Source organism: Diaporthe batatas (assembly GCF_019321695.1).
Source record: "Diaporthe batatas strain CRI 302-4 chromosome Unknown Contig00013, whole genome shotgun sequence".
Taxonomy (NCBI): Eukaryota; Fungi; Ascomycota; class Sordariomycetes; order Diaporthales; family Diaporthaceae; genus Diaporthe; species Diaporthe batatas.
Window position 1 is genome coordinate 351049 of NW_025408560.1, and position 17996 is coordinate 369044.

Here is a 17996-nt window from a genome sequence, read left to right on the forward strand (position 1 = left end):
AGGATTAGGGGTTGATCGATTGGATACCAACCACCTATGCGAGGGTGAGTTGAGTGACCTTGGGCTGTTGTTGAGTAGCACGCTGTTTGTTCCTGACGTCCTTCGGGTGACACCCTGTGAGGTACGGGCTCCCCATCCTTCTCTCCCCACGTACCTCGTGCGGCAATGAGCAGCAGGCACAACGAAGCTGAAAGAACGCCTGCATGTGGACTTGCGCATTCTCGTGGGGACGCGGCAGATTAACGTGGTTAATGGCGAGCATCCACCAACCTCGCCCCCCCCCCTCCCCTCCCCCTCCCCCTTGCCCTCCCCAAAAGCGGACAGCTGCTTTCAATATCTCTACGCAGGCGCTCCGGTAAGCAGCGCGACACGATAGGAAATCTCCGACGTGGGCTGCCGCCGGATGCTTCATTAAGGTACCCGTACGGAAGCCGCCGCCGCCTACTCTTCGATTCTGCTTTCCACTTTATTTTATGATACATTTTCTATTCTTTTCTTGGGCGGGGGCCCTCTTCGGCACATGGTCGAGGGCGATGTTACCATTGCCGGGGTCTCTCCAAAGCACTCCTTGGCAAACCGTTGAATAGGGCCAGGCTGCTTGGTAGAGGGTTCGGGGTGGAATGGGAGACCTTCTGCCGCCCCTCTATCCGTTATTCCTTTTTTTTTTTTTGGGTGGGGGGTTCTGGTTCTCATCGAGACTCACGGTGACTCACCCTACCGCGGCGTGACTGTCAGGTAGATGTTTTTGTAGCGTGGCGGCGAGACACCCATCCTTCCCAAGCTCATGTCCAATATCGGGGTCCGTTGGGTGGCTCAGCCCTGCGAGGCTACCAGGATGGTCAAGCTGACAATCCACATTCCTCGCCTTGGTCGTGTGTGGTCGCATTGCCTGTTCCTTACCTTTCCGGATCAAGGCATGACGAGAACGTAGCCACGACGCGGCTGAGCTGACGGACCGCGTCATCCGGGAACTCACGTTGTTGAGATATTGGCCTGCGCGGGTTCGCTGTCGAACCCGGGGGGCAGGGAGACGAAACAAGTCACCCAACCCATCACCGGCATCCAAAGTCCGCCGTGGCGTACATTTGGCGTCGTCAGTCTTCATTTTTTTGCCCGGTTGCTTGAAACCCCCCTTTGGTGTGTTTTTTTCTTTTTCCTTCTTACCCTCCATCCCCCGGTGTAGACGTCCTATCGGGTCCTGTCTTCATCTCACCGCAACAATTAGTATACCGTCATACTGGAACTTGGGGGCGCCGCCCAAGTCTCGCAGGCCCGGTGCCATGGACGAGAACAAACGTTTGCCTGTCAAAAGCTGTACTCTATCTATATTTGGGTTGCTTTGCTTTGCTTTGCCTTCCCGCCATCCGGTTTTTCCCCCGTAATGGCAATGCGGGATCCGGATCGTCAGGCACTCTTTTCTCTGGGGCCTTGCATGTAAGACGGTTAAGATATCAGGTTGCATGCTTATTCGCCGGCCGGGCGGCACTCATGCACGAAGGGGGTGGCCGTGCCCATCTCTACATACGGGCTCTCTCCCTCTCTCTCAGAGTGGCTTTCCGCTTCGAGTTCCCTTCTCGTGACCACTCTCTGGTCATTCCTGCCCTCTTCCACACCGCCCCGCAAGATGCTCCGCCGTCATCTCGAGGAAGCTTGAACCCGGGCGGGCTTGCACGCAGCGATGTTTCAGCTCTGTGATGTGCCAACCATGGTTTCCGCCGCCGCCGGGCCGATTGGATGGGACCGTCTCGGACGGGCGTGCCTTCCTCCTATGGCGTCTCCATTGTGACCTCGGTGTTGATGTCAGCTCAGAAATTCTAGTGCCAGTCTGTCTGTCTGCCCATGTGTCTGTCAGAAGGATCTGTGCTCACTCACCAACGTGGCTGGGTCGGCTACGTGGGATGCTGTGAGGCCATGGAGAGACAGTATCTAGATATGCTAGAGGTGATACTACCAGGTATCTGATCCATGGTCCCATATGATATAGTATACACTCGCTAGAACGTTGGTCTGGCCGAAGTAAACCCATATCTCCAATAATGTCGAGTGTGCGGCTTACACTGAACAAGGGGCTACAGTCAGCTGTAAATTGTGTGTCCCCATCGCCTTGGTCCGTAGAAACCAATACCCATCGACCCTAGAATCAAGATTCCGGCAGTTGACTGGCCATCGAGAAGATCCCCCAGTCACCGCCGTGCCTAGCATGGCGCCAGGAGCAGTAGCTACTATCCATCTCAACCCCGCCGGATGACAAGTCGGCCAGTCAGTAAGCGCAGCGTCGTGATTACTACCCTCAATACCACGTGGTATCAGTCTTATTCGAGGCTAGACATCATCGCTTCGCCCCGCCCCTGGTCCGTTCTTTCTGCAAAACGTGGCAAATCTCACCATCGCGGCACCGGCTGCATCAAGATAGAGTAGAGTGGGCAGATGCAAGTCAGCTGCCTCTAAGATGGTGCTGATGCTGGCAAGACAGGGAGGGCGATGGAGGGTGTTGGGTGCAGCAAGATGCGCGACTTGGGGCAGGCGTCTCTTCCGCAGGGCATCTTGCTCGCTGTCTTGGTGTGTCTCATAGCAGTGTCTCCCCTTCTCTCTGGCGTCCCCTGAGGCAGTCCAGATGTCCATCGGGGTTCTTGCCTGAAAGTGGTGCTCGCTTACCTGTACCAGGTCAACATGAAAGATGGGTACAGGCCAGTGCCCATGCGTGCCAAATATTCAAGAACCCGACTCCTGTCATTTGTAAGCCTAAAAGTCTCGAGGATGGGTAGAACAGTACCTAGGTAGGAGATGGGAAGTGGATTCATGAGAACAGATACATATTACAGTATCGAAGTCTACATCACATACAAGTGCAATACTAAGACGCGGACGTCCTTGAGCGTTGTAACTATTACTCGATATTCTTCTGAAGAACAGGAAGTCGCCCGCTAGAAACAAAATATCAATACATCACCACATCCGCCTACTCCCCGCTGAACCGGCGTACGCTTGCTTCGTGTATATGCTCGCTAACGCTTCTCTGTCCTCATGAACAATGAAAGGGGATATCATATCTTGGACAAAAAAAGAAATACGCATTGAGGCGTCCCGATCCCGATCCCATGACTTTCTATCAGGGAAGGCCCTCGCCCTCCCTGCCAGCCGACCAAAGCCACCATCCTACCGGCTGGCTGTCCTTCTATGTCTCCCAACCCAATGTAGGACGCCCGTAAAAGACGGCCGGCCATCCGTCTAGCCTTGTATTAATGCAAAGAAAGAGGGGATGAGCGTAGAGGGTATTTTTCGGCCCGGCTGTCTGTCTTGAAACAGCACTGTCCTCGTGACCAAGGAACCGAGGAACATAACAATGCATAGCCATGCATAACATCCTTTAAACACCTCGCAATGCCGATTCGGGGACCGTTGAAACAGACACAAGCAGCAAATAACATATGGGAAGTAAAGAAAAGGTGGAATCCGCGCATCGTGAGGCGTGTGTCGGTCACCACATAGAGCCCCCCGGCAGCAGAGGTTCGCCGAGGCCGATGTTGACCTCCTGAGCCACCAACCCGAAAATCCAGTTCGCCTCCATGGCGCTGCTGCACTGGAAGCACCATTTGGTGACCTTTCCTGACAGGCCACCTGTCTTGGGCGCAAGGCCGATGTTGTTTTCCTCATCACGCACCTCCTCCCACACGTTGAGGATGATGCCTCGACTTCCCAACCGGCTGAAGCACTTTGACCCAAGCACGACGTCCAGCACGATCATGGGCTTGTCTTTGTCTGGGTTGGATGATCCGAAACCAAATGTCTTCTTAGGAATCTTGGTCACGATCACACGCTTTTCCATGCCGTGCTTGATTCTCAGTTCCTGCCGCATCCCAGGAGGGGGCCGCGTGATCTGTAGGTTGCAGTTGCCGTGGTCCTCCCATTTCGATGAGGTGACAAGCAGGTGGCAACGGATTCTGAGGTTGTCGCTACCCAAAACTTGGGTCCGGCCTGTTTCCGCCAGCGACACTGACGGGGATCGTGGGGTTGACATGCCATCAGCTGAAGAGGAGCTGCTCGTATACAAGGAGCCCGCTCCACCCATCGCAGAGTTGGGACGGCTGTGACGGTCTACATATGATTTGTTAATGTTGAAGGAGAGATTGCCGGTGCCAGTCAAACGCTTGAGCAAGGACGGCGCCGAGATGCTGGATGACGTGCCCTGGGATTGAGACAAGGACTGAGACGGAGCCCTGGTCGAAGCACGGTAGCTGTTCTTTCTACCAAACAAGCCACGTCGGTTACTGCTGCTGGACTGCGACTCCGGGCCTTGTGGGGCTGTCTGAGGTTGCCCGAAGTTACGGAATCGGGACTCTTCCTCCAAAGCCCTGTATTTCGCGTTGTTGAGGCGGGCTTTATGGACAGCCTGGTAAAGATCAGTTCCCTCGTTTCCTGAGAGTGCGCGGAAACGGAAGATCTTGGCGTCGATCTGTGAGAGTTTGCAGTATGGCCGGACAGGTGAGCGAATCTCAAGGTCAAGGGCCGTGCTCTGGCGGATCATCACGATTGGCGTGAGCTCAAGCGCAATCAAGGGCTGCGTGCGCGCAGGGTCGGATTCGTTAAGCTCGGATGAGCCCGAGGAGTTTAATGCTCCTGGAGCAGAAATAGAGTGCGAAGCAAGTGGGTAAGCCTCAATGAGGCCTGGAGTAATGTTGATGGAGCACGGCTCAGCTAGGGCTTCTGTCCACTGCCCCTTCTTGTTGGACCAATACGAGATGGTCGCGATGGCCTTGACAATGTACTCGGGATCCTTGGCACCTCCTGGGCCCAGCCGCCCGTACAGACCAACCTGAGAAGCCGACTGCGAAGGGGCAATGCTATTGTCAGAGACGACGGTCTCAGCGCCTGTGATCTCTGATTCCTGCTTGATACTGATGGCTGGTTGGGTGTCTGGCACGTCCACCTCATCGAGTTCATCACCGGAGGATTCGACTTCTGAAGCCGAGTCGCTCTCAGTCTCTGACGAATCAGATGAGACGTCAGATGGACGATATTCGTGTTTTAGGGGCGATGATCCCCGGCGCCTGACTCTCGATGCCGGAGGGGGGTTGAGATCCACTGGAGGACCAAGTGATGGGGACTTCTCAGAAGAGAAAGTCCGGTGTACCGGAGGCGGAGGAGCCCCGTCTTCACGGAATGGCTTGTTGTTCGGGGGCGATTTGGTAAGTCTCCTAGGCTCTGGTCGCATGTCCTCCCGCAACGGCGTCGTTGGTAGGGAATTGGGACGCGCCGTTGCATGAGAAGAATTTTGCGTGGGGGTCCTCTCCGGGGACTCGCTGCCCAAAGGATTCGATGTTGCCGATGTCGTAGTGGTGGGAGTCACAGGGGAGCTTGCATGCCGTGAGTGATAGCGACTCGGTGTTTTGTTCTTTGGTCGATCCTCGACCTCGTTGGAAGTCTGCGATGCGGTCAAGCGAGGATCATGGGACCTGCGCCGCTTGGACGTGCCTGTGCTTGTTCGCTCGCCCAGGGGAACAGAAACATCTGACCTGGACGAACTGATCTGGGTGTTCTCTTCAATTAGATGACGATCTGGAGCTGGTGGCAATGGGTTTGTGCCAAGTATCTCAAGCCAGTCTAAGACCTGGTCTTCGAGGTCGGTGAAGAGCGTGAACACTTCGTACCACTCCTTTCCATTGTGTCTGCCACGGACCATCACGACAAGGGCGCCCGGCTCCTCACCCCGGCGAGCTGAAATCGCGGTCTTTGGTATGGGAGGGAACATAAGGCAGCATTTTGCGTGGCCAATATCTCGTATAAGGATGTCGCCCCGGTCAAGGGGATCCTTTGGCTTGTCTCGGTAGATCAATTCGACCCGGCACTCAAGTCTCTGCCCGGTAGAATGGGCAAGCTCCAACGAGAAGTAGTCTTTGGCGTTGACTTGCCTGCTGGGATCAATGAGAATGCGGTCCATAACGTTCAATGTCCGCAGGTCACAACATCGGCTCGTGTCGGTATTGTTTGCATCCTCGTCCGTCTTGCGAGCAACCTCTTCACGGTGCCGTCTTCGTGCTTTTTCTTGGAGCGCTGAGAAGTCATCCATCACCGCTGGAAGGTCTGGGTGTTGGGAGCCAAAAGCTTCTGCGTTCTGTTCAACAGTCAGTTCCATCCCACCTCCACATGCCAAGGAAATGAATGGTATGTTACCTTGAGGAGCTTCAAGAGGCCTCTGATCCGAGTAACCGGTCTGGTCAGGAGATGTTGAAGATCGACAGGCTGTCCTTTGGTGTCTACAACATCTCCGTCCTCGTTGCGAGGCATAGCATTGACCAAGGAGTCTTCGTCATCGGCTCTCCCTGGTGCTGGCGCAAGATTCACAACAATACCCTCAAATCCGAGACGCCATACGTCCAGATACTTGTCGTAGACAGGGTAAGCGGTCAGGAGCCAGCTGAGTATTTTGTTGACATCGTGTAAAGGGGCCCATTTGTGCAGGTTCCTGAGTTTCTCTAGGGCAATACCCATGTTGACCACTGTCTTCCCCATAGAGTCCGCCTGCCCGTCTATTGAAGGGCCGAAAAGATCATTTGCGTAGTCTTGTCGCCCCTGCACTACTTGGTTCAGGAGGACCGGGATAGCGCCATCTACCAGAGTCTTCAATTCCCGTTGATAGAAGTCCTCATCGACCGCAAACTCTCTCAGGAGATCATCCACGGTGCCCTTTCCCAGCCTGCTTGTCCGCCTCCTGAGACTGCTCGTTGATCTGATGCTTCTGTTGCGTATCGGAGCACCGTCGTCCTCCGGCAGAGACAGGACCGAGACCAGGTCTGAGTGCTTGGTGAGACGGCGTTTTAATCCGGAGCCTTTGCTTCTCCGCGAGTTGCCAGTGGACCTAGTAAGTCCTGTGGTCTGTGTTACGGTGGTCTCGGACAGCATCGACATGGTCTCAGACCCAACTGTGCTCGCTGACTCCTCTGATGCGATAGTTGATAGCTCATGCAGTCCACTTGTTGGTGGCGGTTTGCGCCGTGGAATAGCAGGTGTCATGTATGGGCCCTCGGTATTGCTGCTAACATCAGTGGAGACGAACGATGATTCTGGCGACGGGGAACGCCTTCGATCTTCAGCGGAGTACTGGTGAGTATCTTGTTCCGTGTGCGCGTTGTCGCCGTCGACCTCATCCATATAGCTGAGTTCCGATTCAGGGCCCATGTCCTGGTAGCTGGAATAAGCCTTGGGGGGTAGTTTGTGCCCACTGGACTCTCCCCTGAAGAGGTTATTCAAAGTCTCGCGCAAAGGCCTCTTGATAGGGCTTGGCTTCAAAGGAGAAGAACCAGCTCTAGTAGCCTTGCTCCTCTTCAGCCCTGCCGAAGGACTAAAACGTGGCTCTGTGGGCTTCTCTGGGACCTCCGTTTGATCGTCATCGTCGAGCCGGCTCGAATCCTCTGGGTCTTGCTGTGGCGCGGCGGCTGTAACGGCTTCTTTCTTTGCCGGCAGCTCTTTCGATGCTTTCCTTCGTGCAGGTTTCTCGGCCGGTTTCTCGGCGGGCGTTGTCCGAGGAGCAGACTTGTCAACAAACGGGTCAACTGTCCCATTCAGCCAGCTTTCGATGCTCGGTGGCTGGTTTGTGACCGGCTTAGGTGGGTCGACCCGCTCATGTACGATCTCCTTCGCTCCAGTTACAATCTTCTTGAAGGCTTTGGGCACAGCCTTGAAACTCGAGGTCCTTTGCGCCTTCGGTCGCCTGATGTGGTGGTGATCCGCCCCTACCGGCAAGTCAAGCTCGCTGAAAGCTGAGTAGCCGAATGGCACTTCCGCGAGAGACTTTGCGGGAGCACTTGATGGTCTGTCAGACTCGTCTTGCGACGCTGAATCCTCGCTCGTCCACGACCGGTCATCCTCGGATAAGCTCCCAGTCTGTGTGGTGGCCGTTTCTGTCATGGTCAGAGTGGGACCCGAAGCACTACGCATCCTTCTGGGCGGCACTCGGGACTTTGACTTCCTCGTAGGAGTTGTCTCGATGTCTGTTTCAGGCTCTTCAATAACTTCGATCCTTGTAGATGGCGACCGATCCCGTCTCGTGCTAGGGACCCTGGCCCTCTTCTCCTTGGACGCTGTTCTTGAAGAAGCTGCATGAGCAGGCGCAGCATCTGACTCGATAGGGCGCACTCTGATCCCGTCATCCGGTAATGGCGGGGCCGTCTTGATCGGCCTAACTCGGATCCCGTCGTCGCCAGCAGACCTGGGACTGGCCGTACGCACTGGTTTGATTCTGATTCCGTCATCTTCTGCCTTACTACTCTGGGTCTTGACAGTGCTTGACACCCCGCTAGCAGCTTCCTCGACCGTTATCGTCTCTCCACATCTAGTGTTGTATCGTTGCGTGGGCTTAGAGGCCTTCGGAATCTCAACCTTGGGAATCTCGGGAGGCTCTGGAGAAGCTGGTATCTCCACTCTGCTTGCCCAGGCTTTGATTTTATCCTGCTTATTTGCCGGTGCGGCGGTCTTCTGCAGGAAGTCCTTGGGGATCGGGCTGGGGCTCAGACCCACCGTGGCCCCCGGTTTGGTACCAGCTGCAGCAGCTTTGGGAATGTTGTTACCGCTGTTCCTTTTCATCCAGTGCTCATCGCTAACTATTCTCTTCTTCGGGGGACCTTTGATGCGTGGATCATCCTGTATTGCCTCCTTGGATTTCGCCATTTCTTTCGGCTCTGCAGGCGTCTCTTTCCTATTCTCGACCTTGGCAAGAGGGGAACCCTTGGGCGAGGTTGCGGACTTCCGCCGGGGCTTTTGTCGGGATTTGATTCGGACACGGTCTTCCTCGGTCACGCTGTCGGCATCGACATGTATAGCAACCTCGGTCGGCTCACTGGCAGCCTCATCGGGGTTTCCTTGCACCATGGCGGCAGCGTTGGCCTTCTGCCAGGCCTTGACCCGGGCCTGAACCTTGCCAGGCTGTTGTACGCGGCGAACGGCATCCTGGCGCATCTGTTGGTGCAGCTCGGCCCTCACGGCGGCGGCATCGAGGCTCTTGCGCTTCGCAGCAGCGACACGGGCGGCCGAAGGGCGGCCGAGTAGGAAGTCACCCAGCAGAGTTGGCTCGACGGGTTTCTTGACAGGAGGCTTCCGGACTCCCCCAGCCCCGGTCGCAGCAGGAGCACTCTTAGGGGTCTGGTTGGAGTTTCTGCGGTTTGGAGGTGTAGCGACGCCATTATTTCCGGATCGTTTTGTGCCAGGGGACGGATTCCTGGCGGCCGAGGCGCGGCGCGGAGTATAGGGCTGTTTGTCCTTGTCTTTGCTGGCCTCGTCGGTTGACGGTTTCGCAGGGGCCATCTTCTACATTCGAGCCTGTCAGCACGGCCAATGGTCCCCATTGCTTGGTGGTATATATGTGCGCCTCAAACGGTCAATGTCCCATCTGGCAGGTGGCTATGTTTCGCGGTGAAGGGAGAGAAGTGGACCGGGTAAGCAGGGCGTTATGACGTTGAGGGTCGGCCCACCAAGATTGGTCTAGAAGGTGGGTTGAGGATTGCACGAACCTAGAAGAACCACATGCTGTCATAACGGGACGGCAGAGCAATGGAAGCCACGGCAGCACAGGACGAAAGGAAGTTGTCTGTGTTGACAGCCTTGCATGTGAAGGCCCACGCAGTATTTCGACCACGAAGGAGTGGGATCGACAAGGCGTGTCTGTCGGTCTGTCGGTCTGTCGGTCTGGCTGTCTGTTCGGTCCGTCCAGCACCTCGAAGCCCGAAATGCAAGGGGATGAATGGAGCGGCAGGCGGAAGAAAGCGTGGCAGGGCCAGGACCCAACAAACAAAAAGGATAGGTCGATTGGGTGCTGCAAAGTGGGCACGGGGCGTATGTTACAAAATGATGCACCGTAGTCGAGAATGACAGGCAGAGAAAGGCCGGGACTCGACAGCGCAGATGGCCAGGGCAACAGCAGATGGAGCTATGCGCCAATGCAAGGAGTGGACGAGGGAAGGAACGGCCTCACTCTCTCACGCGCACTCTCGGCTCACGGCAAGCGAATCGATGCCATCTGACACGGTAAGCCGGACTCGAGGGAGTATGTACATACAAGTGGGAGCGTGCGAAGGTTGTGGGTATGGGTTGTAGGCGTGAGCGCATGAGCGCATGAGCGCATGTTGGAGGAGAAGGCCGGGCGGCTCGCAGCTGCAGCAACCTGAAATGGAGGCTAGGCTGCTAGGCAGGCCGCTGGCAGGGCAGCATCCCCAAACAACAAACCGCAAGATGGGGAGCTTTGGCCAATGACGAGGCGCGGTGAGGGCTGCAGACGGCAGCAAAATAAACAAATGGAGACGGGGTCGCCCCTGCGAGAGCCTACAGTAGCTCCAGCCAGAGATGCGGTTTTGGGCGTTCAGCCCCACTACCAGCCTCCATTTTATCCTGACCAAGTTGCAGCAGCCCTGCGCGGCGGGCCAGGCCATGCTGCCATATCAAGGCACAACCCTGCCAGGATTGCATGGACCATCAAGCTTGTTGCTTAGACCAAAGCTTGCTCGACATTCGACATTGGGAAAATGCCATCGAGATATCTACAGTACTCCGTACCCCGTACCATGATATCAATCTTGTGCTGTTGACGCTGGTGCTGTGCGAAGTGATGCGTGTGATACGAGATGAGCCATCATAACAGCTTCCCCCCCTCAGTCCGAGATGAGGGCGCATGTGGTTTCACAGCGTGCGCAGGATGCGATGCCACCACTCCCTCACTCCTCTCCGCAGGCTTTTCCATGCCCCAGCGACGCCAGCAAGGCCACCGAGGCCACCTCAGTCTCCATTCTCAACAGCTGACAGGCGAATGTTGTTGGGTCATGGCACGCGCCCATCTTTTTGTTTGGTACAGCGAAACCATAAAGCCCTGGCAACCAACTGTCTTCTGCCTTGGACAGGCCATCCTCGTCCCCCACAAAACAGCCAGCCAGCCAGCCAGCCAGCCTCTTGAATTCGACCTCCTATAATGTTTCGAACCCGGCAATACAACCCCACAACCAGTCTCTTTCCTGCTGGCTCTGCCAAGTTTCGTGTGTGCATCCCTCCACCCTCATGATAATGGCAATCTTCAAAACAATAGCAAAGCCTGGCGGCGCCTGCTTGGGCAGTTTTGGTCACCACTGCGAGCTCCTGCAGACAATAATAAGCCCATTTGTTCACGCTGGTCAGCATTGGCGAGTCTTGGCGCGATAGACCAGATAGACCAGCTGAACGTCTGCACCCTGTCCTTGACCGGTGGGGTCCCGATGGCTTGCTTCCCATGTGCTGTGCAGGGCCATGCATCAAACTGCGTAAGCATCCACACAGCTGGATACCGACCATCATCTGTGCAGTCGCTAGCCCCGGCATGCGGGGCACCATTGTCTATTTAATGGTGCTAGGACAATAACAACAATTATCTGATCGAGGAGATCGGGAACAGAGGTGGTTCACTACCATGTCTCTTGTTGGCATCTCGGGTGAGATGAAGCCGACCTTCCTATTCCTTTGGGCAAGCGAGCGCAACGGTCTACTCCATACGACCCGAGGCTCTGCTCCCAATGGAGATACACTTGCCCATTGCATGTGGACAGTCAGTGGACACAGGCCGCGCGAAAGGGTCCATGAGAGGACGTCGCGCAAATGTGTTTAGCCGACCGACAAGGCCTACGTACTTCACCTTCCATTTCATGTTACCCCACGTTTCATGGCCTGCACTCACGGGATTGCTTTGGCTCGTTCGGGGAGTAGCCATCTCACACATATGCATCGACATGCATAGATAAGATAACCATGCTTGCCATGCACAAGATCTTGTGGGGTATGACTCCCGGTGACAGGACCCATCCCAGGTCCTTTCCATGTATGCTTAAATGATTAAGCATCCGATCCTAGCCCAGCCTCAGATCACCTCCTTTTGCTTTCCCTCTTTGGAAAACATGAGAAACCCAACAGCCGACACAGAAGCCCCACATCATTTTCTTGGTACTGATCGTCCCTGACGCGAATAACCTCAGGGGCAACACATGTCTGCCCACTCCGCCATTGTGTATATATGGGTAGCAACCACGCTTGCAAAAACTGGTCATGTCCAATGGCCAATTTCTTGAATCACGGCTACACAACGTTCCCGTCTCTGCACGAGCATTGATTGGAATCTCAGCTGCTCTACTAAAGACCGAGAAATGATGAATGACGATTCAGTGTAGGAACCAAGTCCAACCAATTCACTACAGAGAAGGATTCGCTACCAATTAATTGGTCGAGACTCTCAACCGGGTTTTGCCCCTTTCAGAGGTTCCTCAGCCAGGAACATGCACACTTTACATACGTACAGCACCGGCCCCAGTAGCTTTCAAGTCGCTCCTCGCCTCTAGGCTCTTCTAAGTTTTCCCAAGTACCAAAAAAGACCGCCAAGTTGTGACCTTGTATTCCGATATTGATTGATGCTGTAAATACATTGCTTCCACGAACTGCACCAGCGCTACTCATGGTGTTCATGATTCTTCGCAGCGTTCCTGACTACCTAGGTAAAGCATGGCAAGGGTCTCAAGACGGCACCGCCGTCTTCTAGAAACACCAAGCCCCGAACTAGCCATATATAGTACCAAAACCACTTAAACACCACCAGGTCGCATGACGATTGACTCGCCGTCAACGGCTCCTCTCCCTGTACCGACTGCCCCCCGTCCACTTACATCGCCTCGATCAACGCTCGGGGCTCCGCCTGGCGGGACGCACCACTCCGCAGTCTGCCAACGGCCTGGGTAAATGCTCTTCCACCTGGTGTGCAGCGCTCAAAATAGGGCAGCATCGCCTCAGTGCGGAAATTGCAGGTGGGAATGTGTCTCCTCAGTACGCGTATGCACCTCTTCAGATATCGACCATGACGGATAGTCGGCTCGGCGGGGCACATGTTGCCTCGAGAGCACTCGATGCCGTTGCTAATACATAAGTGAGATACCTCGCTGACTTCATCACGATGGGTTTCTTGTTGGAGCACTGCACCACGCACACATTCTCTCATTCTCTGTTTATTCTTCCCAGTCTGGTCGGAGACAATCACGACCATGGCAGTCACTCTTTCACCACTGCTTCTTCTCGCTCTCGGCGCGGTCTCGACCGTGTCCGCCGCCAACTCGACGGCATGTAACGCCGAGACTTTCAAGGCCCTCACTCTGGGCAACATCAACATCCTCTCCCTCGATGTCGCCGCCCTGCGCAACCAGTCCCTGGCCACGGGCCAGGCCGGTGGCACGGGCGTCGGCGTCGGCATCATCTCCGCCTCCACCGGCGAGACGGTCTCGACCGTGGACATTTGCAAGGTCTCGATCCAGTACACCCACCCCGGCCAGAACGACAACGTCAACACGTGGGTCGGCCTCCCTCTCGACCCCAAGAACTGGAACACCCGCTTCATGATGACGGGCGGCGGCGGCTGGACGGCCGGCAGCGACAACTCGATCCTCGCCCCCGTCGCCTCGGGTTACACGAGCTCCTCGACCGACGGCGGCCACAACGCCACCACCACCCAGGCCCAGTGGGGTCTCGTCAGCGAGGGCAACACCAACTGGCCCGCCCTCAACGACTTCGCCTCCGTGGCCCTCGACGAGGCCGCCAAGCTTGGCAAGGCCGCGACGAAGCTGTACTACGGCAAGGACCCCCTCTACTCGTACTGGAACGGCTGCTCCACCGGTGGTCGCCAGGGACACATGATGGCCCAGCGCTTCCCCGAGCACTTCGACGGTATCCTGGCCTCGTGCTCGGCCTTCAACTGGCCAGAGCTCCAGGCCGCCTCCGGTTACGCCAGTTTCCTGGCCCAGCTGCTGGGTAAGTTCACCATCCCGAGGTCCCTATACTATCACTGCCCTACTACGACATGGCAGGCAGTTGCTGACCTAGAATAATCAGACGTTGTGCCTCCCCAGTGTGTTCTCGATGCCTTCTCCAACGCCGCTCTCGACGCCTGTGACGAGCTGGACGGTGTGAAGGACAACATCATCGCCCTCCCGGGCCAGTGCAACTTCAACGCCTCCGACATCGTCGGCCAGGTCGTCTCCTGCACCAACCCCAACGGCACCGTCACCATCACGGACAAGATGGCCGAGTTCGTCACCGGCTTCTGGGAGGGACCCCGCACCGGTGCAGGCGACTTCTTCTGGTATGGCTTCGGATACGAGGGCCCATTCACCAGCGTCTTCCAGCCCAACTGCACGACTGTTGACGACTGCACGTACACCCCCTTCTCCGCCGCCGACGACTGGTACGGCGCGTTCCTGGAGCGCAACTCCACCTGGAAGCTGGCCACCGCCGGTCTGACCCAGGAGCGCTTCGACCGCCTGAACCGCATGGCCGTTGACCAGTACACCTCGACCATCGGCACCAACAACGTCGACCTCACCGACCTCAAGGCCCGCGGCACCAAGCTCATCACCTGGCACGGCACCCACGACGGGCTGATCCCCTACAACGGCACCGTCGACTACTACGACCGTGTCATGGCCTGGGACCCCGATGTGCAGGACTACTACCGGTTCTTCCTCGCCCCCGGTGTCGGCCACTGCCGCGGCGGTCCCGGCTTCGACCCCAACAGCGGCGTCCTGAACGCGCTGATCAACTGGGTCGAGAACGGCACCGCGCCCGAGTTCCTGCCTGGTATCGGCCCAGCCACCAAGAACGCTACTGAGACCAGGACGGTCAACCTGTGCATGTACCCCAAGGTTCTGACCTTTACCGGTACCGACCCCGATGACGCCGCGTCGTTTGAGTGTATTTAAATTAGCGGAACAACCTGTAAATATCTTTCTTTGACTTCCTCTGGGTGGGAGGCTTCAAACTATATATAACTCATTTTCCACGTGCACAAATAGTGCCTGCTAGTCTGGCCGGTGATTTGATGTGACTGGATAGAACAGAAGTTCTATTGTAAAGACTGTCTTGCAGGGATATAATAAGCCTGGTTCCAAGGTTGTCATAGTCTGCTGTGGCGCATCTCCTGTCGGCACCACAAATCCTCGACGGCTCCGCGAAGCAGCGATGGCTCAATCCCTGATTACTCAGGTTGCACACACTGGGCTGCGTCTAGATGTCGTTGGACTGTGAGGCGGTGTGACGGCAACATTGATGGAGCCAGTTGTTGCACAAAGCACCCTGCAGGCGGCGCTTGGAGGCTCACCTGCTGACCGTTGCACAAGATGACGGGAGGATGCGCCAGTGTCCGAAGAGGGTGGTTAGGAGGTATATGTATATTGGTGCTGCCGTCAGCACAGCAGCACCAACTTTGAGATTGCGGGCACTTGACATTGTGGTAGCCGCCGTAGGGCGGCCGGTCCGCATGGCCGCCAAGGCCGGAAATTGAGCAGAAGTGTACGGGCCGACTACTACAGAGGCCTGGCCACAACGACATCTGGAATTGTTGTGGAATCCTTTGTTGATGGCGGCGCCTCCGCCTCCATGCAACCACCTGTCTGAATGGTGTACGGCACAGCACGCGCACGAGGAGAAAAGCTTTTGCTCCGGCTCAGCAAGGTCATTGTGTTCTGACCAAGCAGGCGTGCTGGTCACTCGGGACTGCTCCACCGGCCTGATGTCTGAAAGCGTCGATTGCCGAAGTGGGTCGCCGGCGGACCGAGACGGCGATCAGGGCGGGACCCCGGGCAGTGGGGCATGGAATATCTCCCGAGGTGCGAGGACCGCGCTCGTCATGGCAATTCCACTCATGATGCAGCCCACGAAGACCAAGACCAAGGTTGAAAAGGCCCCCACGAACCATGACGCGGGCGCGGTTTTGGAATATTCAATAACCACGATAGCCGCCAGGCGTTCTGGGCCGGGATGCCCTTTCGAGCATGGGCCGATGAGGCTCGAGTGGGAAAGGAGGCGTTCTCGCGACACAAGCATCATAGGACGCAGTCTCGTTATGCACATCGTACCTGCTTTTGAGGCTCAAGACGACGAGGTCTGACTCGCCAACGCGCGAGGGACAGGGCGGCCGGCAGGCAGATGAGATTATGGCTGCTGGGAATTGGGCCTGTCATACGCCAAAACGCCACGTCGAGTCCTAGCACGGCTTGGTGCTCGGCGCATGTGTCCTCACCGAGAGAGGCGGCAGGCAGCCACGAACAGGGCTGGAGGGCCGATGGAGGGCAGATGGAGGGCAGACGGAAGAGTCACTCGTTGATGCGCCACGGAAGACGCATAATGCAGGTACGATTCCCGGTGAACCCTGGGCGATCCGGAGGGTGAGTCCAATGGGCAGCTGGACAGCAAAAGTGTCTCTGGGCGGGCAGGTTGACAAAGCGCAGTGTGCAACCTTGAGTCAGAAGACGACGCCCTCTGGCTGTCTGGCAGACGGCTTGCGCGGGAACAAGAGATAAGGCGGCACACCTTGGGGCGGTGGTGATGGTGTGCTGCCTGGTCAGGTGGTGTTGTGGTTAGTGAGTGGTGATCATTGGCCTCTTGCCTGCCGGGAGAAAGGTGCAATATAGTGAGTGGTATTAGTGTGAGTGTGGGATGCAGGGAGACGAACAGGGAACGCACGCCCACGGGCCAAGATGCAGGTAGACAGGCAGACAGATAGGGTGGGTGGCGGGGTGGGTGTGCTAGTGCTCAATAGATACGGGAGCACGTACGGAGTACGTAGTACTGCATACTGTGCTATACTCCGTACTACTACTCGGTACGGCAGAGCTCTCTTGTCTCACATCATCACACAGCTGGCCCAGCACCCAGCACCTGCCTGCCTGCGTTGGTTGCCCTTGGCCTCGCAGCTGCACCCGCACCCGCACCCTCTGCTGATTATTTACGAGGGAGAGACGGGCAGGGCAGAGGGGGAGACACCTCTTCGCTCGTTTCACCCTGGCACCCCCAGGCCGGAAAAGCCTATCACGGGGTTTTGTCATACGCGCAATTGGCGATGCTGCTCCACCCAGCTGCCGCACCCGACATGCCTGCAACGCTTGTTTATTCATCGACAATCTGCCGTCGTCCGTGCATCGTCACCATCGCCTGCATCGCTCTCTTGCTCATGCAGCCGGCCTAATGGGGTCCTCTGCACGAAGCATGCTTAAGTATTATCGACTTGCTGCCCAGGGTGGAGCCTGCCGGGCAAGCAGCCCCCCACGGCGTCTGCACGCAGGATGCCGTTTTGGGCGCAATCTCGACCTCGATGCGCCTCCTCCACGACTGCTATTGTCTCACGCTCTTGTGAGGCCGACATGGGCCCCAACCGTGATGATTTCACACACGGTGGCACCCCCGCCCGCAGACTCACACTCTCACACACATGCATGCCCTCGGCAGGCGCAGCTGAGAGGTGATTCATCTCGCTGCCCGTCGCTGGCCCCTCCCATTGGTGACGCCCACGTGGGAGGCCTTGGCCCGCCCCGCAAATCCATTTGAGACCTTTGGCCAGCTGAGAGCCTCCGCTGCTCCGCCAGCCGGCTCTGGAATGTCAAGCGCAATATCGACCTGCGCCGGTGACCACCACCCTCTCGCTTCCCAGCCGCGTCCACGGCCCCAGCCCTCGCACCCAGACTGCCACGCCCAAGGCTTTCCGCTTCGGGAAGGGTGGTGACTTCACTAGTCAACTGCGCAAATCAGCACTGTGTCTCTTGGCCGGGGCCGGGGTTCCACCGTTTTGCTACCTGCCAACACCCGACCTGTTCTGAAAAAAGTCCTACTGATGCCTGTGATGGGCCTGCCTGTGGGTGTGGGTGTGGGTGGTGTGGGTGGTGCGCGTTCGCGTGGCTCAACTATCAAACACCCAACCTTGGAACACCCACCATCTTCGTATATATTCCCATCCTGTCCCCCCTCCTCCTTTTTTTCCTTTTTGGCTTTTCTTATGTCTCTCTACTCTTACACTTCCTCTTTCTTGGCATTCACAGGACGTCTCTGATCCTGTCTCAACTGTCCGAGGGGAGGGACGGCAACCTCATCATATCTGACTTCTCACTGTCGCTTTTGACAAGTCGAGTGAGCCGGCGAGGCCGGCGGTAAATGTCCGCGTTCTTTACGGACGGACGGCATCT

General features: G+C 56.7%; 3 protein-coding genes across 3 annotated transcripts; 1 reads left to right on the forward strand and 2 right to left on the reverse strand.

Annotated features, from left to right (window-relative positions):
• Nucleotides 1–688: 688 nt before the first annotated feature.
• On the reverse strand, nucleotides 689–2052 carry KVR01_010261 (uncharacterized protein). Its single transcript, XM_044792964.1, has one exon. It carries the CDS (start codon nucleotides 1169–1171, stop codon nucleotides 710–712), a length of 462 nt encoding a protein of 153 aa, XP_044640420.1. The 5' UTR covers nucleotides 1172–2052; the 3' UTR covers nucleotides 689–709.
• An 822-nt stretch (nucleotides 2053–2874) lies between these two features.
• KVR01_010420 (uncharacterized protein) lies at nucleotides 2875–10097 on the reverse strand. Its single transcript, XM_044788846.1, has 3 exons — nucleotides 9504–10097; nucleotides 6172–9300; nucleotides 2875–6112 (listed from the first exon to the last, which is right to left on the reverse strand). Exons 2-3 carry the CDS (start codon nucleotides 9295–9297, stop codon nucleotides 3479–3481), a joined length of 5760 nt encoding a protein of 1919 aa, XP_044640579.1. The 5' UTR covers nucleotides 9298–9300; nucleotides 9504–10097; the 3' UTR covers nucleotides 2875–3478.
• A 2937-nt stretch (nucleotides 10098–13034) lies between these two features.
• Nucleotides 13035–17364, forward strand: KVR01_010366 (uncharacterized protein; the record flags this gene model as incomplete). Its single annotated transcript, XM_044790208.1, has 8 exons — nucleotides 13035–13794; nucleotides 13876–14733; nucleotides 15111–15215; nucleotides 15608–15664; nucleotides 15877–16021; nucleotides 16067–16170; nucleotides 16342–16396; nucleotides 17076–17364. 8 exons carry the CDS (start codon nucleotides 13035–13037, stop codon nucleotides 17362–17364), a joined length of 2373 nt encoding a protein of 790 aa, XP_044640525.1.
• Between the last annotated feature and the right edge of the window lie 632 nt (nucleotides 17365–17996).